The sequence below is a fragment of the Sus scrofa genome, chromosome 6, assembly GCF_054392235.1.
Source record: "Sus scrofa isolate SSC_HxYL_T2T_F1_AM1 chromosome 6, Sscrofa_HxYL_maternal_Yorkshire_Landrace_v2.0, whole genome shotgun sequence".
Classification (NCBI taxonomy): domain Eukaryota; kingdom Metazoa; phylum Chordata; class Mammalia; order Artiodactyla; family Suidae; genus Sus; species Sus scrofa.
The window spans coordinates 13,276,578-13,302,369 of NC_139388.1; the positions used below are offsets into that span (position 1 = coordinate 13,276,578).

The 25,792-nt window shown below is 56.0% G+C and overlaps 2 protein-coding genes and 1 long non-coding RNA gene across 9 annotated transcripts in view; 1 reads left to right on the plus strand and 2 right to left on the minus strand.

The window, feature by feature from the left end:
* The window catches only part of ZFP1 (ZFP1 zinc finger protein), a 68,228-nt gene extending 62,384 nt beyond the window's left edge, over positions 1-5,844 (minus strand). For both annotated transcript variants that reach the window (XM_013998178.3, XM_084959578.1), the window contains exons 1-2: positions 5,706-5,844; positions 2,034-2,142 (exon numbers count right to left, since the gene is read on the minus strand). The gene's annotated coding sequence lies outside the window, so the exon portion shown is untranslated. The remainder of the gene's footprint in view (positions 1-2,033; positions 2,143-5,705) is intronic.
* On the plus strand, positions 4,495-8,584 carry LDHD (lactate dehydrogenase D). The gene is made up of 11 exons (XM_021093784.2): positions 4,495-4,574; positions 5,088-5,200; positions 5,456-5,597; positions 5,821-5,962; positions 6,097-6,256; positions 6,517-6,716; positions 6,804-6,932; positions 7,009-7,136; positions 7,545-7,635; positions 7,726-7,837; positions 7,926-8,584. The coding sequence occupies exons 1-11, from the start codon at positions 4,503-4,505 to the stop codon at positions 8,089-8,091; spliced, it is 1,455 nt and encodes a 484-aa protein (XP_020949443.1). The 5' UTR covers positions 4,495-4,502; the 3' UTR covers positions 8,092-8,584.
* Positions 8,585-12,014: 3,430 nt separating this feature from the next.
* LOC100739840 (E3 ubiquitin-protein ligase ZNRF1) overlaps positions 12,015-25,792 on the minus strand; it is a 112,050-nt gene continuing 98,272 nt past the window's right edge. For 2 of the 6 annotated variants that reach the window (XR_002344496.2, XR_014805439.1), the window contains exons 3-5: positions 15,586-15,691; positions 14,066-14,157; positions 12,698-13,019 (exon numbers count right to left, since the gene is read on the minus strand). This is a non-coding gene — a long non-coding RNA (E3 ubiquitin-protein ligase ZNRF1). Of the gene's footprint in view, positions 12,658-12,697; positions 14,158-15,585; positions 15,692-25,792 lie in introns of those variants that run through there. The other 4 variants (XR_002344499.2, XR_002344498.2, XR_002344497.2 and 1 more) reach the window with 4 other exon arrangements.

Here is a 25,792-nt window from a genome sequence, read left to right on the forward strand (position 1 = left end):
ACAGCTCACGGCAACGCCGGATCGTTAACCCACTGAGCATGGGCAGGGATCGAACCCACAACCTCATGGGTCCTAGTCGGATTCGTTAACCACTGAGCCACAATGGGAACTCCTGTATTTTGTTTTCCAGAAAAGCAGTCCTGAAGATCACTGAGATGGTCTTCGTGTACAAGCAATCATTTCTTTCTTTTCTTTCTTTTTTTGTTTCCTGTCTCTTCTCTTTTTAGGGCCGCACCCTCAGCATATGGAGGTTCCCAGGCTAGGGGTCTAATTGGAGCTGTAGCCTCTGGCCTACACCACAGCCACAGCAATGCCAGATCCGAGCTGCCTCTTCGATCTACACCAGCTCATGGCAATGCCGGATCCTTAACCCACTGAGCGAGGCCAAGAATTGAACCCGCAACCTCATGGTTCCTAGTCAGATTCGTTTCCACTGCGCCACGACGGGAACTCCAAAGCAATCATTTCTATGTGTCCGACCATCGGTCGCCTTTTGCAGAATAGCTTGAAGGAACTTTATTTCTGTATCAGAAGTAGCTGATATCTCCCTGGGATGTGGCGAAGGAGTGGCCTCCATGAAAGGCCCACATGTCTCCACGCCCTTCACGGCAGGACTTTACACTCTCCTTATTAGGAGGTGCGGTCTATTTCCCTGCCTCCTAAACTGAGGCTGGCTTTGTGACTTGCTGTGGCTACAAAGCTATGAAAATAAGCATGTGCTGGCCCGCATATGTTCCTGCTTTCTCTTAGAACCCTGTTGGAACGAGGGAGACCACAAGGAAGCGAGCCGGTTGTCCCAGCTGAGTCCCCTCTAGACCAGGCTACAAACAGGTGATGCCCAGATATATGAGAAAGCCCAACTGAGGTCAGCAGAGCTGCCCACCCAACCCCCAGAACTGGCCAATATGCCCAAGCGAGGCCAGCCAAGACCAGAAAAATCTCCAGCTGACCCACAGACTCATAAGCAAGCGTAAATGTTTACTGTTTTATGCCACTGAGTTTTAGTTGCTTGTTACACAGCAACAGCTACCTGATACAGTGGGGAAGTATATGGAGGAACAAAAGTACTTTTTGATATGAAAATGTCTTAACACAAATCAGATAACGGTCATGACATGTTTTCTCCAAACACTGCTGTCAGCCAAACATCACTATTCTAAGGAATGTGGCAATGAAGGATCAGCAATACTTGTTCTTTAGTCTATTTTATTTTTATTTTTATTTGTCTTTTTGCCTTTTCTAGGGCCGCTCCCACAGCATATGGAGGTTCCCAGGCTAGGGGTCGAATCGGAGCTGTAGCTGCCAGCCTACGCCAGAGCCACAGCAATGCAGGATCCCAGCCGTGTCTGCAACCTACACCACAGCTCACGGCAACGCCGGATCCTTAACCCACGGAACAAGGCCAGGGATCAAACCTGCAACCTTATGGTTCCTAGTTGGATTCGTTAACCACTGCGCCACGACAGGAACTCCCTTGTTCTTTAGTATTAAAAAAAAAAAGTTCTCGTAACATTTTACTTGTCACATAGGTCTTTTAAAACTTTTATTAAATAATGTTACATGTGGAGCTCCTGTTGTGGCTCAGCAGACACGAGTCTGACTCGAATCCACGAGGATGCAGGTTCAATTCCAAACAACCCAGACTGAAGTAACGGATCCGTACTTCTCAAAATGTCAAGGTCAGAAAGACCAGGTGAAACTAAGGCATTGTCACAGACTGGGGGAGACAAGACAACTCAGTGCAGCATGGGGTGGTGGATGAGATCCCGGGCCAACCAAACACCCCCTGGAAGCAAGAAAGCATTTGTGGACGAATGGGAAATCAAATTTATAGGTGAGTAATGTACCAATTCTGCCACGGCCCCTGTTAGTATTTCACTAATTCTTAGTTTTGATGGTTGTACTGTGGATACACACAACATAAATATCAGTGAGATCCAAGCGAAGCGAAGGAATTCCTTGTACTGTTTTTGCAACTTTTCTGAAAGTCTAAAATTCTTTCAAAATAAAATGGCAACGATGTGGACACTCACCCTTTATCCCTGGGCCTCCCGTTGCGTTGATGCCTGTCTGGGCGTGCGTGTTAGCTGTACCTTCCAAAGGCCATCCTTTCCATTGCTCTGTCAGGTGGGTGGTCTCTGGCTGGTGAGATGCACATGAGGGTTAGTGGATCCCACAGCCATCTACCCATTACTGCACCCCCTTTGCTAAAAAGTGGGTGGCTTGGCCTGAGGTGTGTGTGCTATACCATGTCGTTGGCGCAAACACCGTGTGAACCTTCAGGCAGCGGGGCTGGCTGAGGCCACGCAGCCAGGAGGAGAGGCAAGCCCGCTCCATAATAGGTACCGTGTGGATTTCAGCAGTCAAGCTGCTCCCCTTCCAGAGCGGAAAAGGTCTGATGTGATCAACTTGTTACCAGGTGGCTGGCTGGTCTCCCTGAGGAATGGTGCCATGCGGGGGATTGAGTGCTGCTGGGGGGCAGACACTCGGCATGGCAGTAGCTAGGTCAGGCTTAGTGAGCAGGGGTCCGTGCTGGTGGACCCATTATCAGGCTCTTCCTTGCTCCCACTGTGCCTGCACCGGGGTGTCCACTGATGGAGGTTCCCCAACGACAGAGGGCTGAACCACACTGTCTGCTTGGTTTAGTCTCTTCCAAGGTAGATGCTCTCAGGTGGGCATTACCATGTGATGCTATAAAGATCTCACTTTGTTCCATCTGCATCTTCTCCAAACTTCCTTTGACCCTGATGTTCCAGTCTCTGCACAGGCCCCTGACCAACCAGCCAAGCCATTCACCTTTGCCTCTGGGCCCATATACACTCGCCTATTGATTTCCTTTTCTGTCTCCGAAAAGGGATACCCAGATGTTTGAGCTGCAGCTCTGCCAGCTGGGGGCATCTCAGGGTCACCCCCATGCAGGGCTGTAGTGCAACAGTCCATTTTCAGTCTACAAGTTCATATTGAGCCAATCCATTCATGAGCTGAGCTTGACTTTTTCCCTCCTCCATCAGCTGGTCGTCATAGCTCCCCCCACATGGCCATAGGTGTGAGCTGAGGGACAGGTGCTGACATGGGGGTCTGGGCCACCTACACACACAGCTCACTTTGCCCTCTGGCCCTGCTCATGCCCGATTTTCCTGGCCCTCACTTTGTTTTTGCTCCTGCCTGATTTACGACTTAGTGGGTCTGCCAGAGCACGCAGCTCATCAAGGTCAGCTCTGACGACATCATCACTGAATGTCTTCTGGTCACATTCACTGTCTTAACCAGGACCCAGGAGTCGGCTGGGGCAGTTTTTTTGGTATAGTGTATGGCTCTCTGCTGCAGCTGCTGTGATCCTGCTCCGGAACTTCTGGGATCAATATCATGGCTCTTCTTGGGGTTCGCCATCCAGCTCTACCCAGGAGCTCTCCCCCATCCACGAATACCTCTAGGACCATTGGCTACAGGTGGCTAATGGCTACCAGGTTGGGAAGCATATAGAGAGAACATTTCTATCAGAGCGGAAGTTGTACTGGACAGAGTACCACACCTAGATCTAACAGTTGACAAGAAGTACAGAAGCTGGAAAAATATCTTAAACAATCCCACAAGATGCAATCATCCAAAAACAGAATGTGGAAAATTCTACCGGCCAAGTGACCCAGTTTCTTTAACAAATAAATGGCATGGAAAAGTGGGAGAGCGAGAAACTGTTGTAGATGAAGAGGCTTATGAGACACATTAACCAAATGCATTGGGTGGACTTTCCCTGGATCTTGATTTGAACTAACCGACTGTAAAAGAGATTTTTTTTGAGATAAGCCAGCTAAACACATTGAGAGTGAAATGTGAACTCATTCAAATGCGGCTGGGGAGAAGGACCCAAGTGGGAGTTTGTATTCCTGGTTTGATTCCTGGGGGGGAAAAAAAAAACAACAAAAAAAAAATAGCCAAGCTAGAAATAGCTTTATCTCAGTAATGTTAGCAACACACGTCTTCAAATTTGCTGTGGGAGGAAATCTGAGCTTGAAATAGTTTCAAAAGTAGCAGCCACATCTCTCCGCACAATCCTGGGATATGCCCAGTGGGAGAGTGGAGACAAAGGGATGCAATAGTCTTTTCCTTCACTTATCTGGTGAACCATTGCTTATCCTTAAAGTGCTCCTCTTCCAGGAAGTCCTCCTGGCTTGCCTCACTGCCCTGCCCCAAACCATCCCCCAAGAGCTTCCCTGTGCTTCCCTCCTCATACCCTCCATCTAACTGTGACAGTGGATCTGGGACTTGCAAGGTGAGAAAGGGCAAGGGTGTGTGCCAAACCCCAGCCTTGATGGAGGGTAAGTACACAGTCTTAAGCCAGCAAGTGGCCTCTGTTGTTTCCCTTTATGCTTAGTAAGCTCCGCCTCTCCTTTAAGGAGTGGACTCCGAGGTCTGGCGGGGCCACCTTAAAACGGTGCCACCTTAAGCAGCCCTGCCCCCAGCAGAATTACTAGGCTGGGGTGGCTGCTGGCTTCTGCCCAGCTATGGCCTGCCTGCTCCGGGCTGCAACCTGGCGGCTGTTCCCCTGGAGGGGCTACTGCTCCAGGGGGACACAGGTAGGTGGGGGGGGGGGGGCTTGGAGGCTGGGGGACCCTATGCCAAGTTTCCGCCAGGCTCTGTGCTGCTCCAGCAACCCGGAGACTTTGGGCAAAGAATCACCCACCTGGCTCACATCCCTTCCACCCAACCCCCACCCCGGGTCAAATGTGGGTACTGAGTAAAGTAGGCCCAGGCCCCCACAGCTGCCATGAGTGGGGCTGGGGGGTTTCAGCTGGAAGGTCTGTGGACTCCACAGGGACGCTTTGGGGCTTAAAACAGCGCTTGGGCAGCAAGGAGCTGCGTTCTAGGCCAGGCCCTGTCTCTGACTTGCTGGCCTCATTTCCCCATCTGTAAAATGGGACGAAATCCACGGAAGGGCTCTGAGAGCCCCATGAGCCCCTGGCCAAGGCAGCACGGAGGTGTGGGTGCCTCTGTTCACGGGCCATTGAAGCGCCACTCTGACGCCTCCCCCTGGCCGGATGGCCTCTGGCGTCTTTGAGAGACCCTGCCAGGGTGTTTGTCCCCTGCAGGGCGAACTCAGCAAAGGCTTTGTGGAGGCTCTGAAGGCAGTCGTGGGAAGCCCGCATGTGTCTACCGCCGCTGCGGTCCGAGAGCAGCACGGGCGCGATGAGTCCTTTCACAGGTGGGAGGCCCGCCCCCATCAGAGCCCCTGGCTGAGAGCCAGGGTCCTGGGTTGTCTTCTGCGCCCACCCCCACCCCGCCCATCCGTTTCTGGGTGCTCTGGCCTTCTCCACCCCTCCTCTTCACCTCCAGAAGGGTGCGCTCTGCCCCTGGCCCACTGTGCAGCCTCAGGCCCTGCAATACCTCTGGCTGCTTCAAATTTGAGCAGGACCAGAGGGCACCACACGCCCCTAAGTGGCTGAGGGTCTGGTTGCAGGTGCCAACCTCCTGACGCTGTGGTGTGGCCCCAGAATGTGGAGCAGGTCAGCCAGCTGGCAGCCCTGTGCTATGACCAAGGCGTGCCCATCATCCCGTTTGGCACAGGCACCGGGCTTGAGGGTGGAGTCTGTGCGGTGCAGGTATGTATGGTGGCCTCCCCCCCTGGCCAGATCCTAGTCCCATCACACTTGCCACCCTGCCCTCTGCCTCCTCCACCACCCACGGCTAGCCAGCTCCAGCCTCCTTACCTGCCGTCTTGGGGCTCTGGTCTGGCTGCTGAGAGGTCGGCCACGAGCTGGGGTTCTCCGGGCTGTGTCCTGGGGAAAGACCTTGGTTAGCAAACGCTGGCACCCTTCCGGCCAGGGCGGTGTCTGCGTCAACCTGACCCACATGGACCGAATCCTGCAGCTGAATCTAGAAGACTTTTCCGTGTTGGTGGAACCCGGCGTCACCCGCAAAGCTCTCAACACCCACCTGCGGGACAGCGGTCTCTGGTTCCCCGTGGGTAGGCTGGGGCTCGAGGCCGTTCCCGGGCTGGGAGGGCTCCCTGGTGGCACGGGTGTTTCTGGGGCTTAGGGGGACCCCTCTGCCCATGGGCACCCGCCCCAGGCTGCCTTCTGCCTGACCTCTGCCCCGCAGATCCGGGTGCAGACGCCTCTCTTTGCGGCATGGTGGCCACCGGGGCCTCGGGCACCAACGCTGTGCGCTATGGCACCATGCGCGACAATGTGCTGAACTTGGAGGTGGTGCTGCCTGGTGGGCGGCTGCTCCACACCGCGGGGCCCGGCCGGCACTTCCGGTGAGCGCCCTCTACCGGCAGCCACCGGGGCCTCTTGGAGAAGCGGGTTGTGAAAATGTCCGTGGGCCGAAAGTGAGGGTCCCAGGGTTTGCTCCCCCTGCTTGAGGCCGATTCGGGCTGTGCCAGGGAAAGGCTGCCTTGGTGGCAGTCTGCACCCGAGGGGGCCAGCGCAGACCTTGGGCGCAGCTCCCCACCTGGCTTCTGGCCAAAAATCCATCATCTCGTGGCCTGGGCGCTCACCCTCATGTCCTCGGGCCTAGGAAGAGCGCAGCGGGCTACAATCTCACCGGGCTCTTTGTGGGCTCCGAGGGGACCCTGGGACTCATCACAGCCGCCACCCTGCGCCTGCACCCTGTCCCTGAGGCCACGGTGGCCGCCACCTGTGCCTTCCCCAGCATCCAAGCGGCAGTGGACAGCACTGTACACATCCTCCAGGCTGCAGTGCCTGTGGCCCGCATTGGTGAGCCAGGGACTGGGCAGTCCCCGTGGGCGCCCTGGAGGAGGTCTGGAAGGCTAGTCCTCACCTCATCGGACTTCTTGGTCCCAGAGTTCCTGGATGACGCCATGATTGACGCATGCAACAGGCACAGCAAGCTGAACTGCTGCGTGGCGCCCACACTCTTCCTCGAGTTCCATGGCTCGGAGCAGGCGCTGGCAGAGCAGGTGCAGCGCACAGGTGCACTGGGGTGCTGCGGGAGGGGGGCACGGGCTGCCCCGGAGCGGGGCCAGTGTCAACCCTCGACCTTCCACAGAAGAGATCACCCGGCACAATGGAGGATCCCACTTCTCCTGGGCCAAGGAGGCCGAGGAGCGCAGCCGGCTCTGGGCGGCGCGGCACAACGCCTGGTACGCAGCCCTAGCCCTGCGGCCCGGCTGCAAGGTGAGCGGGCTGGGGTGGAAGTGGGAGCCTTTCCTCCGCCCTCTAGCCTGTTGTCCGGAGAAGCAGGCTGAGGGCACGGCTGACAAAACTGCCAAACCCTCAGCGGGGAGCCCCGGCCTCGAGCCAGAGAGAGGGCAGGCTTTCAGGAGGAAGCGGAAACTGCTAGCCAGCCGGAAGGGGAGGCTAGGCTCCAGGTAGCAGGTGCTTTGGGACCCGAACACAGCTGGGGATGGGGAGTAGGACGAGAGACTTGGGAGCACCTGCCGACAGGGTCCAGGGAACACACTCCGGCCAGTCACCTTGTTGCTGGAGGCTTAGAGCCAGCCCCCTGAACCCATTCGTAGCCTTGACCCCTTAGCTCCGAGCAGGTGGGATGGGGGGGGAGCTCACAGGCCGGCCTCAACTCAGGGCTATTCCACCGACGTGTGCGTGCCCATCTCCCGGCTGCCGGAGATCCTGGTGCAGACCAAGGAGAACCTGAAGGCCTCCGGACTCACAGGTGCTGCGGGCCCCCACAGAGCGGGTGGGGGAGGGAGGGCAGGGGAGGGGCCAGGCTGAGGGCAAGCAGCTCTGTCCTCTGGGCCCCCAGGAACCATCGTTGGGCATGTGGGCGATGGCAACTTCCACTGCATCCTGCTGGCAGACCCGGAGGACCCTGAGGAGCTCCTCAAGGTCATGGCCTTTTCAAAACAGCTGGCCAGGTAAGGGTGAATGAAGCAGGGAGGGGGCTGGGGAGAGCTGAGGGAAGTGGGGGGCACCTGCTGAAGAATTCCTTCCGCTGCCTCTCAGGCACGCACTGGCATTCCATGGCACCTGTACTGGGGAACATGGCATTGGGCTGGGCAAACGGCAGCTGCTGCAGGAGGAGGTGGGTGCCGTGGGCATGGAGGTCATGCGGCAGTTCAAGGCCACACTGGATCCCCGCGGCCTCATGAACCCAGGCAAGGTGCTGTGAGGGGCTCTGAGCACCTGCCCCACAAGCCCCCAGTCAGTGGCACTTCCTGATCTGGGACGTCTTCGTGCCACAGAATGACTCTGCCTTTGCCCTGCCCACTGGCTCTTTCATTCGGAGGCAGCCGAGGCCTGAGGAGAGAAGCCTGGACAGCCGGCTCCTCCCTGGCCCTCTTGCTGTTCTCAGGAGCCTTTTGAGAAGTCCAGTAAACGGCTCAGGATCACTCCCTGTGAAGCTGCTTCCTCTCTGTGCTCTCACACTTCCTGTCCTGGCTAGGAGAGGCAGTGTGGGTCACCCTAGACTAGGACAACGCCCCTCCATATCAGCCTCCCTACTGCTTGGGGGGTGGGGGTGGGGACAAAGCCTGGGGGACCCAGCACGCATAGCCCTTCTCTGTCTGCCTGGTGACAGGAACACTCAGTTGCTGGTGGGGGAAGGGACCTCCCACTCCACGTTCGCGGGCTCCCCAAATAAACCTGAACCCTGTTTGCAGCCATCTGGAGATGAGCACGTGGCACCTGTGAACGGTCCCCTGTGCCTACCCCACCTCCTTCAGGTTCTCTGTCCTTTGGGTAGTGACTCCCTTGTCCCTTGTCCTGGGCCTGCCCTGAATTGTACAGCCTGAGGAGGGGTTGTGGTCTGACTATAGAAAGGTTACTTTCAGAGGCCCAGGCCCCTGTCCCAGTTGCTCCCACTATGAGAACCCCAGGGCCTGAGGACTTGCCCATGGCCATCATCAATTACTACAGACTCCTCCACGGAGCCCCAAGTGGGATCTAGAACATTCTGAACAAGTCCTTCAAGTGGCTGCTACTAATCACTGGAGACGGAAGTGATTTTCCAGGTACCACACCTCTCCATGGTGTGATGTATCATACTACCAGCTTTTTTTACCCTCAACACCAGACGCTGCCCACCCTGGGGCCTTGCCTCTGTCTTGTTGGGATCCCTGGCCAGACTGCCTCACCCAGGGTACCTGGTAGTTGTTTCCCTTAAGTCCACGAGGGGGCGCCTGACTCCACAAAGCTCAGACGCCAGTGTCTGCAGGGGCAGCGGTGCCCAGCACTCACCTCTGCAGGGACCTACAGCCCTGGGCGCCCCCTCCTTCCCAGGGTGTAGGCAGTGCCTGGCATCCTGGAAATCAACCTCTAAGCTCTCCAGCCCACTGCAGGTCCCAGGAGCCTATAGTGGAGATCTCCCTCCCTTACCCCGTGGCCCTGGCCCTTAGGAGAGGGGCTGAGTGAAGGACGCAGGGGAGACAGCAGCATCCTCCTTCTTGCCTCACCCCCAATCTCCCAAGCCACCTCCCAGCTCCTGCCCTGCTTCCACCCCCATCAGCTGTTCAGGCTCTCCGCACAGGCAGCCCCGCTGTCTCCTGAGACTAGTTAAGTTCTTGGAACCCCTCCTCTCTGCCATCACTGGGCTGAGTGCTGGTTCCCTCCTCTGTGATGTTTCTGTCCCCTGGATGAGAGCAGTAGCTGTGCCAGGGGGTGACGTGGGGCAAGTGTCATGGCTCCTCCCAGGAAATCACCTGATAAAGGAGACACAATCTAACCATCGGCCACACGTGTTGATGGGGACACAGCTCACCAGTGCCCTCCCCTCCACACAGGCTGCCAGCTACCTGTGGCCCTCCCCGGGCAGCCCCCTCCGCCCCCTCCCTCCGCGGTGGCACTCTCCCCTGCTGGCAGGGCTCCTCTCTGATGTGGCCCCAGCGCCTGGCAACAAGCAGGTGCTCAGCAAATGGCCATTTCCATGCAATTTTCTATTAGGAAAAACTCCAAACATGCAGGGGAGTTCGAAAAAGTACACCGTTCACTGAAATGCCAGCAACTGAAGACTCACCAGTGAACATTTTTGCTTTTATTTGCTTCATGTGTGTATTGTGGGGGGAAACCATCTGGAATTGGGCTACAAATTTTTTGACATCACTCACCTATATAATTCAGCACCTGTCTCCTAGGAGTAAGGACATTCTAAAAACCTCAACACGGAGTTCCCAGCATGTCTCAGTGGTTAGCAAATCTAAGAACCATCAGGTTGTGGGTTCGATCCATGGCCTTGCTCAGTGGGTTAAGGATCCAGTGTTGCCGTGAGCTGTGGTGTAGGTCGCAGCCTCAGCTTGGATCCTGCGGTGCTGTGGCTGTGGTGTAGGCTGGTGGCTACAGCTCTGATTCGACCCCTAGCCTGGGAACCTCCATATGCCGTGGGTGCGGCCCTAGAAAAGGCAAAAAGACAAAAAAAAAAAAAAAAAAAAAAAAAACCAAAAAACCTCAACACCATTAAATGGCTATAAGACAGATGGTTCTAGCAAGGGGGCCTGTCCAGGAAGCCCCCACCCCAAGCGCACTGGGCCCTTAAAAGAGGGAGTGGGTGGAACCTACCTCCCAGTTCCTGCCAATTCCCACCCCTCCAGAAAGGCAGAGTTCAGGAGAGCGGTTTGGATGGAAGATGACAGACACCAGCTCCATCTGGAAAACCCAGACAACCCCGGTCCCACCCCCATCTAGGAGCTGGCAATCCGGGACTGAATGTGGAGAACTTGGCAACCAGCAGAGGGCCAGGTGGGGGGGGGGGAGTCACTGCGGGTGGGGACGAGCACCAGCCTCAGGAGCCTGGAATAGCAGCCAGTGTGGGCTCCAGCCCTGCCTCACCCGGCTCAGGACCACTCAGCTCACCCTGGGTGCTGCCCAGGCCACTGGGCCTAAGCCACTGAGATGGGCACACAGGCCTCCTCTCCATCTTCAGGCCCAGGGGTCAGACAAGGAGATCTCTGGGGCCAGCTCTGCAGGAGGACTTAAATATAGAACAGGGAGACACAGTTGCCAGGCAGAAGCAGGAGGTGCTGTGAATAGAACAGTGCTCTTTGCAGTGACAAAGCCAAAGGCAAGCCTGCTATGCATGTGCCAGGGGCTTCTGGGCAGATTCTCTGCCCCTCACGGTGACCTCTGAGCTGCGTGACTTTGTTCCCACTTCACACATGGGGCAGCTGAAGTTTAGATGCAGTTGTTTCCCCAACATCCTCTGCAGAGGAGTCTGTGCAGGTAGTTTAGAGCCGAGGTTCTTGCCACCATGGCGACTGTGGGTCTTGGGGGGGTCTCCACCCAGCAAGCTCAGATCCACAAACTCGAGTGTTTCTCGGAAATGTTGGGCGCGCTGGTGCTTCGCCCACATCTGCCCACCAGCCTGCAATGCCCTTGCAGCGAGCAGGTGTTTCAGGCAACAGAACAGAAGACGGCAGAGGCAGGGCCTGGTGGGGTTGGCGCCCACAGAGGCAGCGGCGCAGTCATCTCCCTCCAGAGCTTTCCTTCGCAGGCTCTGTGGGAGGCTCTGGAATGCCGCTCCGGGAGCCTGTCTGGCACAGAGACAGAGGCCAGGCATGCATGGCTACCAGCTGCCCTGGGCTTCCTGCCCCACCCAAGGAGTGCCAACTTTTGTGAGCCCCGAGTGGCTGGTCCTAGTTCAAGGGCTCTGAGCTGGCTCAGCCCCAAACTAGGGCCTCTTTCTGGGCCTCAGTGAAGCATGCCCATGAGTCAGCACTGAGCCACAGGCACGGCAGGGTGTGGGATGGGGAGCCAGGGGTGAGGTGGTGGGGTCCAGGCCAATGCCTGAAGAACCCACATCACTGCGGCCTCCAGGGGCCGCAAGATCTTTACCCCTGCAGATCTTTCCACGACAGCTCTGTCAAAGCCACTCCACAGGTGACGGGAGACAGAGTGAGTCCACGAGGCTTGCAGGGTTCATACACCTGCAGGACTCTGGCCTGACCTGCCACATTCTCTCACCCAGGCACGGCTGCCGAGAGCCATGCCACATACCTGTAACCCCGAGTACCAGCCTGAAGCAAGGCTAAAGAGCTAGGCCTTCACTGCCCATGTCTTGACTGTGTAGAAATACTTGATTAAAATGAAGTCACACAGTGCATCTTTTATTAGACATTATTTTAATACCATATCAAAACACCTTGACTAATGAAGTAAGCTTTTCCCCCCGGCTTTGAACATGTTTTTAAACATTTTATAAGGGTTTTTTTTTTTTTGTATTGTAATATACAAATACAGAAACCTATCTTGCAGGGGCTGATGCCATGTGTGAACACCAATGGCTAAAATGTTCTCAAACAGAACGCCTGAACACGGGGTGGCTGTACAGATCCGTTAAATAAGTCTTTTGTGTGTCTAAGTTTTTTTTGGGGAAAAAAAAACTCCACAAGGGTCTAAGAAAAATGTTCAGGCATTTTTGCAGGACACTTGTGATTGTTAAATCCTTGCAACGGACCAGAACCAGGAGGAAGCGGGAAGGAAGAGAAACGGAGAGGAGGAGGAGAGGTCCCTTGGGGGGCTGGTTTTTGGCAATGAAGTCAAGATACCAGGGTCCCGAGGGGAGAAAGTGCGAGACCAGGGCATAAAAAATGGGGAAGAAACCAACCAAACAAGAAACCAAGGCCGAGCGGTTGGCGAGGGCGAGGCCGCCGTGAGCAAGGCCGCGCCTGGCGAGAACCCGCTCTGTCGTCTCTGCCCCCGAGCGAGTGGGTTCTGAGCAGGTTCTGGCAGGGCCGCAGACAGCGATCTGTAAACATCACGAGGGAAAACACCAGTCGACACTAGACTTTTTGTTTTTGTTTTTTGTTTTTTTGTTTTTATAGTTTTTTTTGTAAACACTTTAGAGACAGACCCACAACGCCTTTCGAAAGTGAAAAAGAAAATGCCCTTTCCCTCCTGGGATGAGGATGAGGGAAGGAGAGCGGGTGGTTCTTCCTTCTGGCAAACGCACGCTCATCCAGTCTGGTGTCCTCGGGGAGAAAGGGAGAACCATCTCTGGAAGTCAGTGCAGGAGGGGCGCCCTGTTCCCACGGGTGTCCCCAGCTCAGCTCTGCCCCAGGGTCCGAAGCCTCCTCTCAGGAACGGGGGCGGGGGGGGGCCTGGCTGTCCCTGTGGGGACCAGGAGACGTGAGTCGTGTTCCGAGGGGCCGAGGCTGGACGTGTGCATCCCGCGAGGCCGGGCCGGGGCGCCCATGGTTCCGGTCCGGGGGCCCCGGCGCCGAACATCGTGAAGCCAAATGTGCCAGGAAGGTGGGCTCGCAGCCAGCGCCAGGCTCCACTCCCTCGGCCTCACTCTCCCCCTTGCTGTTTCTTCGCCCCACGTCCTCAGTTTTTGAGGCGAAGGTAAAAAGAGCCAATGTCCCTGAATAGTTTGACATCATCAGCTGTTCTGGGAGTTTACTTGGAATAAAGAAAATAAACCTAACGAAGAACAAAAGAAAACAGAAAACAGAGGCAGGCGGGGAGAGAGAGGGAAAGAGGCCCCCAGACCCTCGGATGTGAGAGGAGGTGGAGTCCGGGTTTGGGTGTGGGTTTCTCTGCGGGTTTAGTCTGTTAGCAAGGAGCACAAGCGCCAGCCCGGATGGGGACAGGAGGGGACGGTGGCAACAAAGCAACGCGCCCAAGGAGAAACGGGGGTCAAACGATGGTTTGGGGAGAGCAAGTGCACATCTGGGGAGGAAGCCGATCGCACTGCTCTGCTGTGGGTAGCGGGGCCCCAAGCTCGGCCTGGAAGCCTCAAGAACACGTGCCGTCTCGAACAGGGCCTGTGATGTCCCTTCCCCAAAGAGGCAGCAGAGACCCCTAAGGTGAGGACCTGCCCCCACCACCCAGGGAGCACGAGGCAGTTGGGAAGCAAGGCAGTGTCTTGTCCCAGAGTTTGTGCTGCTTCTCCTGCCCGGCCCTCTCCTCAGGGAGACCGGCCCCAGACATCTGGAACACAGCCCAACGAAGCTACCTCTGCTAAGCAGGTTCTTCTCCATGACCGAGCAAGTCTCCACTCGCATCCTGCCCGGAAACCACCCCACCCCACGGCACCACTGCTGCTAACATGCTCCCCTCTCCCCGACCCTCTCAGGGGTGGGGGGGTGTGAGGGCAGCTCGGAGCCCCCCACCCTCCTGGTCCCAGAGCGACTCCATCCCAACCACAGGCTCACCTTTGAGAGGAGTCAGCAAGCGAGCCCAGCAGGGTCAATCCGCAGGGTGTTCTGGACAAGATCTGTTCACTTCAAACCATGAGTCTATGCAACTGAGGGGAGAGGCAGCAAAGGAAACACATCACCAGCTGACCGGGCTGCTGCTTAGGGGGCTCGCTCCAAGGACCAGGTCTCTGAACAGGGGATTTGTAACTCGCCTCGAGGCCCCCAGATACCCACTGTCTCCAAGCAAGGAGAAGGGAGGGCACCCAGATGGGTTCTGGCTCGGCCGGAGGCCCGGTGTCGGGGGTGTGGGACCGGGCTGGACCTCGGCGCTTCAGGAAGCTGGGGCTGTGGTCTCGAGAGGGACCAAGACCTCATGGAGGGGGAGCCCGGGAGGACAGCAACAGCTACCAGTGAGAAGGCAAGAGTCGGGGCTGTGCAGGGCAGCCAACCAGCTATCTGCAAGTCCTCTCCTGGGTCCAAGGAGCAGCCTGAGGTACCCTCCCTGGTGGGTAACTTCTGAGGTGACCCCCATGCTCTGGCCTGGCTGGCCATGGTGGGCAGCCAGCATGTGGCCTTTCTAGAGCAGGGCTGGCCCTGTGGCATAGGGACATTGTTCAGGAGAGCCAAACAGGAGGCTGGCAGGGAACTCTGGTCTCTGGAGTTTACAGAAAAGAGTCTGAACAGAGAGGGAACAGCAATTGCCCCAAGACGGCTTTCTGTAAAACAACATCTGGGTATTTTCAAAACAGGAACCAGACAGATCATTTGCATAATCTCCCCAGAGCTGAAGTTCCCTCCTGGTTCCGGTCGATGCTGCCTGGGACACTGGAGCCCTGGGTGCTGGGCCCAGGCCAGGACGCACCCCTCCCCCCGCCCAGGCCTCACTGGAGCCTTCCCGGCACTGGCCACATCCACATGCTGCCCCGTGGCCAGTGGCCCTGTGAGTCAGGCTTTGGAAAAGCCCATGTGTCAGGAAGCAGCGCTGGGGCTCAAGGGGCTGAGAGCAGGTGGCGGCCACAGGCAGCACACAGCGTCCTCCGGTCCTGAGTAAGGAGGTGTCTTCTTTCCACTTGGAAACAAGAACGAGTCTGAGGATGAGTCTCAGCCCTGCTAATTATAGTGGCTCACAGCCCACGGCCCCACAGGTAGTGGCTATTCCTGCCTGCCTGGCCTCCGGGGGGCAGGGGCGGGGCCGGGGCAGCAAGCACACCCTCCGTGCTGCTCATCTCGCAGAAGAGGCCCCACGCCCTGTGGAGCAAAGGGCCACAGAGAAAGGGAAGGCGCACAGAGACAGAGACTCAACCTTCCAGGAGCTTCTTCTGCACCCCCACGGGCCTCCCCATCTGCCCCCACCACCCAGGACCTGCACTCGGCATGTCCAGACCTCCTGCCTGCTGGCCTCTGCATCGACCCCACCCAGAGTCCTGGGGGACAGGGTGACCAGCAAGGCCCACCCTCCACTCTGCCCTCAGCACAGGGAAGGAGCCCTCTGGGGTCTGGGTGCAGTTGAGCTGGCCCTGCTGGGCCTCTCGTACCTTTTGTGATAAATGCACAGGCAGGGCAGCCTGGCTATCGTGTCCCCCTGAAGCAGCTCCTCCAGGCAGATCACACACTCCCCTGCATCTTTAGTCAGCACATCATCTGCAAAGGGGGGACAGGGAAGAGTGGGAGTGGTGGGGGGTCAGTCACCAGCAGGCAGGTGGCACACGGCAGGTATAGGTCTAGGAGGCTACTAGGGTCGCCTCACGTGTGTGGGGTTCTGTGCAGGGACACAGAAGCCTAAGAGGGACCTGGATGTGCAAGCCCTTACTGGGGAGACAAGACATGCAAACCTTCTCACCAAGATTAATCACCAAATGAGTGGCCCAGGCAACGAAGGACAAAAAAACACTTGGACAGGAAGAGACAAGTAGCAGAGGCAGCATGAAGCCAACTAATTCCCTGAAGAGATCTTTCCCCTAAACATGCACACACACCAGGTGTACTGGATGTCTGGTTTGGAAAAATAAGATGGGAAGAGGGGTGTCAGGCAAGAATGACAGGGACAACAGAACAGGTCCTCTGGCAAATACGCGTGCATGCATATCCACAGCGGCATTATTCATGAGCCAAGGTGGGAACAACCCAAATGCCCACCAGCTGACAAGACAAAGGAAACGCGTGCACCTACATAATGAAGTATCACTCAGCCAGGAAAAGGGAGAGCTGACAGGTGCTGGAATGTGGGTGCACCTCAAAAACATGATGCTGGGTGAAGGAAGCCAGACATAAAGGGCCACCTGCTACATGATTCCATTTATATGAAATGTCCAGAACAGGCAAATTCGTGGAGACAATAAGTAGATCAGGGGCTGGGGGCACGGGGCTCGGGGGAGTGACTGCTTCATGGGGAAGGTAGATTTTCTTTTTTTCTTTTTCTTTTTTTGTGGTAGGAACACTTATCATGAGATCCACCCTCTTTTTTTTTTTTTTTCCTTCTTTTTTCTTTTTAGGGCCGTACCTGCAACATATGGAAGTTCCCAGGCTAGGGCTTGGTTGGGGCTGCAGCTGCCGGCCTACACCACAGCCACACCAGATCCTTAACCCACTGACTGAGGCCAAGGATCAAACCTGCGACCTCACAGAACTATATGTCAGGTTCTTAACCTGCTGAGCCACAATAGGAACTCAGGGATCAACCCTTTTAATAAAAATTTCAGAGTAGAGAACAGTATTATAGGCACCCTGTTGCAAAGCAGACCTCTAGACTTATTCATCTTTTTTTTGTGTGTGTGTGTCTTTTTGCCTTTTCTAGGGCTGCTCCCTCAGCACACGGAGGTTCCCAGGTGAGGGGTCTAATCGGAGCTGTAGCCACCGGCCAATGCCAGAGCCACAGCAACGCGGGATCCGAGCCGCGGCTGCAAACTTCACCACAGCTCATGGCAACGCCGGGTCCTTAACCCACTAAGAAAGGCCAGGGATCGAACCCGCAACCTCATGGTTCTTAGTCAGATAAGTTAGCCACTGAGCCACGACGGGAACCCTTAGACTTATTCATCTTGCGTAACTGAAACTTTCTATCTGAAATTTCAATCTGAACAGCAACTGCCTATTTCTCTGTCTCCCTCTCCTCTGTCAACCCCCTTGTACTCCCTGGCTCTATGGGGTTGATGACTTTAGATCCTTCATGTAAGCGGAATCATACTTGGAACTCCTTCTGGAGTGAGGACATATTTGGAACTAGGCAGAGTTGGTGGTTGGGCAACACCCCGAATGTCCTAAAGGCTACTAAACTGTACGTTGAAAAATAGGTTATTTTTGGGGAGTTCCTGTTGTGGCTCAGCAGAAACGAATTTGACTAGCATCCATAAGGACACAGGTTCGATCCCTGGCCTCGCTCAGTAGGCTAAAGATCCAGTGTGGTGTAGGTGGCAGACGCGGCTCAGATCTGGCATTGCTGTGGCTGTGGTGTAGGCCAACGGCTACAGCTCCGAATCGACCCCAAGCCTGGGAACTTCCATAGGCTGGAAAAACAAACAAACAAACAAACAAAACAGTTACTTTCAGAGTTCTGGTTGTGGCTCAGCAGTAACAAACCCATCTAGCATCCATGAAGATGCAGGTTCGATCCCTGGCCCCGTTCAGTGGGTTAAGGATCCTCCTCACAGAGGAGGCTTGCATCCCATGTTGCTATGGCTGTGGCTGTGGCGTAGGCTGGTGACTGCAGCTCCAATTCAAGCCCTAGACTGGGAACCTCCATATACCGCGGGAGTGGCCCAAGAAATAGCAACAACAACAACAACAACAACAACAAAAAGACAAAAAGACCAAAAAAAAAAAAAAAAAGAAAGACGAAACAAAACAAGACAGCCCATACCAGAAAAGAATGAATGGAAGGAAGGTGCTGCCCACCACAGTCCCTGGCGAAGCTGTGGCCACAACAGCCCAAGCCAAAGAGGGGGCCCCATGGCCGAGCGAGCAGCCTGCCTCCATTTCTGTGACATTCTGGGCACTGGCAACTCAGTGAACAGACCACAGCCTCAGGATTCAGGCAGTTCACCGTGCAGCAGGGTGGCCAACAAGAAGACGGAAACGAACAGCATGGGAATCCCTGAGAGTCTCCGAGGCACACGCATCCAGGTGTGAGAAGTACGGGAGCCGCCTAATCGGGTGTGGACTGTTCCGTGCCCCCAGGAGGCAGGATGTTTGCTCTGCTGGGTGCACAGAGAGCCATAGGGCCATGAGGGGAGTCTTCTATCCTGCCTGGCTGCCTGGGCTTTACAGGGTCTCTGAAAGGCCCTGGAGACGCTTTGTGATCACACTGGGTCTCCGGAACCTACTAGAAATGACTGGAAAAGCCCACAGATGGGAAGCCTGCTCTGGAGGCCAACAGAGCACTGCAGGAGAGATGAATTCAAGGCTGGCATCAGCAAGGGGGGGGGGGGGCGGCGCAGGGACAGGGCAGCTGGGCAAAGTGAGGTGCCCTTCTCAAGGAGCGGGAGTCCGGGAGGTGGGCGACCCCCGCGGACTCGCAGCTGGGTGGCCAGTGCTGAGCAGGCTCCTGCCCCCGGGACACACTCATGGAAACCCCCAGGAGCCCGTTCGAGTCCCAGTCTGGGGTTTAGAGGAGAGACGTGTGCGATAGGGGTAGATGCAGGATGAAGAGATTAGTCAGAAAAGCAAAGAAGGCAGCTGACTGAACCCAGCCGAGCTCTAATATTTGAAAGGCAGGTGCAAGAGGTGAAATAAGCGAAAGGTTATCCAGAAGTTCTCAAAACCACCAGAGAAACACCAAGGTGGTGGGTTCTGGATGTGAAGAAAGCAGAGCTTAAAGGAGGATAACTCCCCACTTCTAAAAGATTTTAATCAACGGTGAACCATGCCAACGATACACGCTGAGATTTCACACGTGTGTGTTCAGTGAGCGTCACAGTCTTACGAGCCAGGCAGGGCATACGGTGTTATTCTCGTTTTGCAAATGGGGTGACTACAGCCAGAGAAACCAGACGCCTTGCCCAAGTCCGAGGGCATGCGGACAGGAGCAGGGATGGGGACCCTCTGGCTACTTCAGTGGAAGGAGAAATATCTGGGGCCCATAACATGAGACTTGTTCGGGGGCTATGGTGACTCTCAGCAGGAACTCCAAAGAAAACAACCAAGAACCAACTCAATAGTTCAGTTCCTATGCGTAAGAGCTGGGAGAGAAGTCACCCGTAGCCAATTTCTCTCTGAAGATCTGCTTAACCCAAAGCCCACATGAACAGAAAAGGCAGACAGCACACAGTCTGTCTGCCACTGGAGCGTAACCTCAGACTCCAAATGCGGCAGGTGGCAGATCTGTAAAAGGGTATGTTTCCATTTTTCAAAAAGCATTAGAAACCACATGTAAATATGTGTGTATATAAGCACAGAAAGAAGTCTGGAAGGAAACACACACTTTAATAGTGGTGGAGGAAAGGAAGGGTCAGACGAAACATATTTTTACATATTTCTGAATTGTTTGTTTGAACATGCATTACTTTTTTTTTTTTTTTTTGTCTTTTTTTAGGGCTGCACCCACGGCATATGGAGGTTCCCAGGCTAGGAGTCAATTCGGAGCTGTAGCCGCCTGCCTACGCCAAAGACACAGCTACACAGGATCCGAGCCGAGTCTGCGACCTACACCACAGCTCACGGCAACGCTGGATCCTTAACCCACTGATCGAGGCCAGGGATTGAACCTGCAACCTCATGGTTCCTAGTCAGGTTTGTTAACCACTGCGCCACAATGGGAACTCCGAACATGCATCACTTTTATAATTACTTTTATAACTCAGTAAAGTAGTTTCCATCATGGCTCAGTGGTTAACGAACCCGACTAGTATACATGAGGGCACGGGACTGATCCCTGGCCTCGCTCAGTGGGTTAAGGATCTGGCGTTACTGTGAGCTGTGGTGTAGGTTGCAGATGGAGCTCAGATCCCGTGTTGCTGTGGCTGTGGTGTAGGCCGGCAGCTACAGCTCCAATTCAACCCCTAGGCTGGGAACCTTCATATGCCATAGCTGCGGTCCTAAAAAGACAAAAACAAAAACTCTCAATAAAGAAAAAGACTAGTGTTTTCATTTTACTCTGAAATGTATCAAAAGGACGAGCGGCACTGATAAAGTACAGGACAATGGGACGTGGCAGGAGCGTGTTTTGGTGTTCCCTGTACGTTTGACGTGTTTCATAATAAAATACTGGAGGAAAAAAGAGTTCAGCTTTGAGAAGGCGGTCATACTGCAGACATTCTAGGGTATTTGTTTCCCACCCTCTCTGTCTAGGCATCTCGTCTGTGAAGTGAGGCTCGGGGATATGGCCCCTTCCCCGTGCTTCTCTCCCTGCTCAGGCTGATTTCCGGGGAGCACAGCAACGTTACGGATTCTGAATCGGCGCCCGCTTCTGACTGGTGATTCGGCTGGGCGCCAAGGGGCATATTAAAATTCCTGGGTCCCTAACAGTTTTCTGCATGGGCCGTGCTCTCCCCGTCCTGTGGGCTTGGGAGGGTCCAGGCTGAGTGGGGGCAGGGAGCCCGTCACTGGGATGAGACCAGGCCTTGCCTCTCAGCTGGACCTGCCTCTCCTGCCTTTTCTCAGTGGGAAGGGGAAGGAGGCACGAGGGTGGTTGGTTTTCTTAGCTAGGACTCAGACATGAGCCCAGCAGGGCTGGATGCTAGACTTTTCGTACCATCACCATCACGCAAGCCGGGGCCAAGTATCCTCACGCAAAGTGCCTATGCCTTACCAGCCAGCCTGGGCTTGCAGTATGGGGCACTGGGGGGACTAAACCCTGTAGCTGCCTGCCAGGCTGGCACAGTGGGGAGCACATTTCACCAAGACCCAAAGCTCTGGCTACCAAAGGCTGCCTGAAGGTTCCTGTGATGGGGACGAGCCAGGGCTGGGACCTTGAGCATGCAGGAAAGCCAGCAGAGCCCACACCCAGGGCAGTGCCCAGGGAGCAGCACCTACCCGCAGGCAGAAGGAAGGAGGAGGCCAAATCCAGCAACAGGCTTGAGTGGGTTGAGTGAAACTTCCTGTCCCAATCCCGGGGCCCTAGGACTCAGCAGCCCCAGATGTCGCTGGGTGCTTGTAGTGGGGTGGAAATGGCTGAAATTGAAGCCTGTTCATCATCCAGATCCCATGAGACCACGGCGCCACTGAGGGGAGCCTGCTGCCTGCTGCTGTGGACCTTGAAGAACAAAGCTGGGAACCCCAAGCCTGGCACAAGTTGAGGCCACTCTGCAAGTTGAGGACTCAAATGCTCCTGGGCATCCCCAGGTCCCCAGAGGAGGGGGGCTCAAGGCTGGTTGATGAGGACACGGAATGGAGCTGTACTTCCCTCCTTTTTCTTACTGCCTGCCAAGCTTCCTGACCCCATGCGCAAAGCCAACGTTCCCTCCCAGGCAGGAGTGTGGACGTGTGCTCAGCCTGCTGATGCCAATGCCTGGCCCTTTAGCCCAGTCAGGGGACCAGCCGAGAGTGGCAGGTGATGCTCTCCGCGATGGGGCTGGGGTGGGAGGCGAAGGCACATTTCTGCCCCCTCCCTGAGACACAGGGGAGGCTTTTGACGGCCGCTGTTTATCAAAGACACGTGGTGGAGAAGGACGAAGAAAGAGGAGCCCTCACTTCTTGGAGGCCAGTCGCATGCCACACGTATCACAGACACAGCTCAAGGAACCCTAAAGATCCTGCGTTTGTGGGGGCGTCTTTACTTCACCTCAGGCAGCTGGTAAGTAGCCATGACTCCCATGCCAGGTGCCTTCCTGGCCACCCCGCAGCCCTTCCTTTAAAGACCAGGTGATTGAGCCTGTTCCACCCCCGCCCCCTGCCCCCATCCCGTCTCACAGACAGCTCCAGATCTTTCTCATTTTGTGACTGTGGGAGGAAGAAGCTAGTGCTTAGCACGAACACCTCAGGGGGCTGCCCTGCGGAGAGTGCATGCAGGCCTGACATGCCCCCAGGGGACCCCAGAGCTGCCACAGCACGGGAGGCGGGGTGGGTGGGGTGGGGGGAGAAGGCTGGCTGGCGGGAGCCATAATCCACCCTCCTCGGGCGCTGGTAGCAGGGAAGGTGGGAGAACCCCCAGCAGACGGCTCAGAGACACGGGCTCCACCCCTCGGCCTCATTTCCAGCCTGGGTGCAGCAGAGCCTAGCCCTGCAGCCTCTCCAGCATGTGCAGAGCAGCTGGGGCCACCTGCTGGGGGACAGGAAGGGGCAGTGCCACCAACACCGGGCCTGGCAGCTCCCTTCTCAGGAGATCTCCAGGCCAAGGGGAGACTTTGGTACAGAGTCTGGACCAGCAGCAGCACCTCCACCCAGCCCCAGGACTGTGGGCTGCAGGCACAACAAGCAGAGGAGGGAGTCCTCATCTGAGAGGGCCTCATGTTTACAGGGGCTCCCCTGTGACCCACTGGGTCCCCTCTCCTCCAGCCTCCCTCCTACCCACTCATTCACCCAATGGCCTGCTGAGGAGCAGCTGCTGGGAGCTGCCTACCCTCTGGCAGGAAGAGCTCCCGGAGAGACACCTCTGGACAGAGCCCTCTGCAGCCAGACCGCTAGGCATCGAACATCAGCTCCTAGCCGCGCCCCAAGGGGCTGGGAAAAGTCCCTGGCCAAGGTGGGGCTCCCCCAAGGCCCAGAGAAAGGCACTTGCATCCCAACCCTAGGGTCCCTGAGAGCAGAGACACAGGCAATATTTACACAGCAGTATTTACACAGGTCTGCTGGCTGGGGGTAAACTAGCAGGAGGCGTCCTGCTTCTAGGGGAGCCAGATACCCCTTTCCTTATGTGACATTCGGCATCTTAAGAGCCCTAAAGCTGGGGGCAATGACCTTCGGCAGAGAGGAGGGGTGGGCAGTCAGAAGCTCCGAAGCAGGGCAGGGGTCTGGGCCCCAGAAGAAAGCTGGGGGGAGAGGATCTTCTGAAGCCGCCATGGCAGCCACCAAGCTCTCTTAATACGGCTGGCAAACCACCCTGCCACAGCCCAGACTCTTCCAGAGCAAAGGCCGCGGGCTGGTCCTGGAACCAGGGCCCCCTTGGCTTTGAGTGGACAACTGGCCATCTGTCATGAGGCACACCTCCCCCCCTGCCCCACAATACTGGGACTCTCTTCTCTTCAGAGCAGAATCAGGCCCCCCATCTCCAGGCTCGTTCTGCTGGCTGACCAGTTTGACGGCCAAAGTTTGAGTGCATGTTCTTGAGGGTGCAAGTGCTCCCAGTCTCAGGACCACAAAGAGATGCTGGAAAGGGAGAGGAATTACAAGGCCCAATGAATCTGGCCACATTTACCCACAGAAATGGGTCCCCCCAACTCCTTCCTATCTTCAAGGGGTCCTGGGCTCAGAGCTGCCTATAGAAAAGCGTGGAGAGCAGAAGATTCTGAGCTCTGGGGTGTGGCCCCCTTTCCTGCCCCCTCTGAGCAGCTCAGCCACACCAAGTGCCCACCTGCGAGCACCAGTCACTGGCCTTCAAGGTTTTCTCAAGCACTGGGTGAACCAGTTAAACGACTCTCGGCTTTCCTAAACTGGCTTTTTTTTGAAAATCTGGCAGGCGGCTACTGGAGGCCTTCCAACCCACGGCTCAGGCCAACCCTCATAATAAGAAAAATACTACTTTTTATCTGCCTCATTTAGGAGGTTTCTACTTTTTTTAATCCCCCCTTTGCTGGTTAACTAAATTTCACCTTATATAACCACTGTAAAATTTTAAAAAATTTCCCCAATTGGTGCCAGCAACTACAGAAAGGGTGTGTATGTGCGCAGAGGAGAAATAGAAATCTCCAGAGTGACCAGGAGTTCCAGCGAGTCTTCGCAAGGAAAGAGCACTTCTTAAATGTCCCCTCTCCGGAGAGATTCCGAGAGCAGAAAAGATGAAGTGAAGTTGGGGAGGTTGGGAAATCACTGGCAAAATCTGTTACTGGCCAAACCGACACAAATACCTAGAGGTCTGACCTGAGACTCTGGCCAGAGGCCCCCAAAGGCCCGCGTCTTATCTGAACTAGAACAGGCCTTGGGCCAGCCCAGGAGACTCGCTCCGTATACAACCCAGGTACCCAAGGCCTTCCCCTCAGCTGGAAGGTTTAGGTGTCTCTAGAAAAGACAAAGACAATGTGAGGAATCCAGGCAGCCAGAAGGCTTCCTTCTGACCGTGCACCCAGAGCACCCAGAGCGGCCAGGCTACTTCCTGCAGCACTGTCCTCCCCTTAAGACAAAGTCCACTGAGAGGACCGGATGCCACAGGCCTCTCTTTGCCTCTGGCAAGAGAGACTGGCTTTTGCGAAAGAGACCCTTCAGTTTAACGCCTTTAATTTACACACACACACACACACACACACACACACACACACACACACACCCTCTACAAAAGCGCTTTCAAGAGGAGGGAAAAAATGGGAACAGACCAAGAACAGCCACAGTCATGTCTCAGGCTAGCTGGCCAAGCTCTGCTTCCTCTAAGGGGACTCTGATTCTGAGAGTGGCTTCTGCAGCTGACCTGTGCTCGGGCTCCTGTCTTTGGAGGCAAAGAGGAAAGGCAAGGAAGACAGCTAGGGCGGCACCAGCACGGGCAGGGACAAGGAACACGGAAGCAGCGGCAGAAGCGGGCAGTTCTCTGGCACAGCGGCTGTTGCCCTCGCCCCCCTGCTGTCGGGTAAGTGGACACCTGGGTAAGGGGGACCCAGCTCCAAGGGCCCCAGGGTCCTCCTTACCCAGACGGCCCTCCACCGCAGCCCAGCAAGGTTCTCCCTGACGACGCCAAGCACCCAGGCCTGTGGGCCGAGCCCACTCTGAGGCTGCTTTGTGTTCCCGTGACAGCAGAGACCTCTCCCGTCGCCAGGGGACAGAAAGCAGCCTTCACAAGGGCGCTGCACGGGTGGGAAATAAATGAGCACAGTCCCTGAGGCCGCGGCTGGGGAGGGTGTCAGCCTGGAGAGAGACTCCTCTCCCTCCCTGGTCCCGGGCGGAGACCAGAAGACAAGGAACGAATACAGCGGAGCTGAGCACAGCGACAGGGAGCCCAGAGCTCAAGGGACCAGATTCAGAGCCTCAGCATCAGTCAGTCCCCAGGGGCAGGAGAGGCTGTCTCTTGGGGAGAAGAGGGGCTTCCTGGACACCAGGGAGGAAATGAAGGGGACGGACACCTGGGGTCAGAGGCAGCTACGGTCAGCAGACCACGTGTATCTGAGACAACAGGGAAGCGGCCTGCCAACCCACAGGAGGAATCTGTTGGCTTCTCAAATGAAGAGATAAAGAGAAATAGTGAGAAGTGTTTTCAGGAGAATCAAGGGGGGCACATGTGAAAGGTTAGTTTCGTAAGAACAATGTGGAATCACCTGGCCCCCCCAGGCTAATGCTGGAGGAAGGAGCAGAGCAGGTCTGAGTAGGCAGGAGCCCAAGGACAGGTGTGTAAGGAGAGGGACCCAGGAGACTTTCATCCACAGAATGGGGGTCATGTGACCTGGGCCTCTGGCCCGGAGAGACCTCTGTGCTTCTCCTAAGCACGGCAGCACCTCTAAGCGACAAGGCGGCCAGGGCCTGCAGCAGGTGCACCGCGTGCAGATCCAGGGCCCGTTCTCGGAGAGGATACAGTTCTCCAGGAACATGGTCTGAGGACCCGACCCAGCACACAGGGATGGAAAGCCCGAGAGCTGCCCGAAGCACAGGATACAAGGAACACATGAGTGTCTCTCCCCTGCGGAAACAATGCAAAGAAGCCCATGGACGGCCCTCCACCTCTCTGGGGGGCTG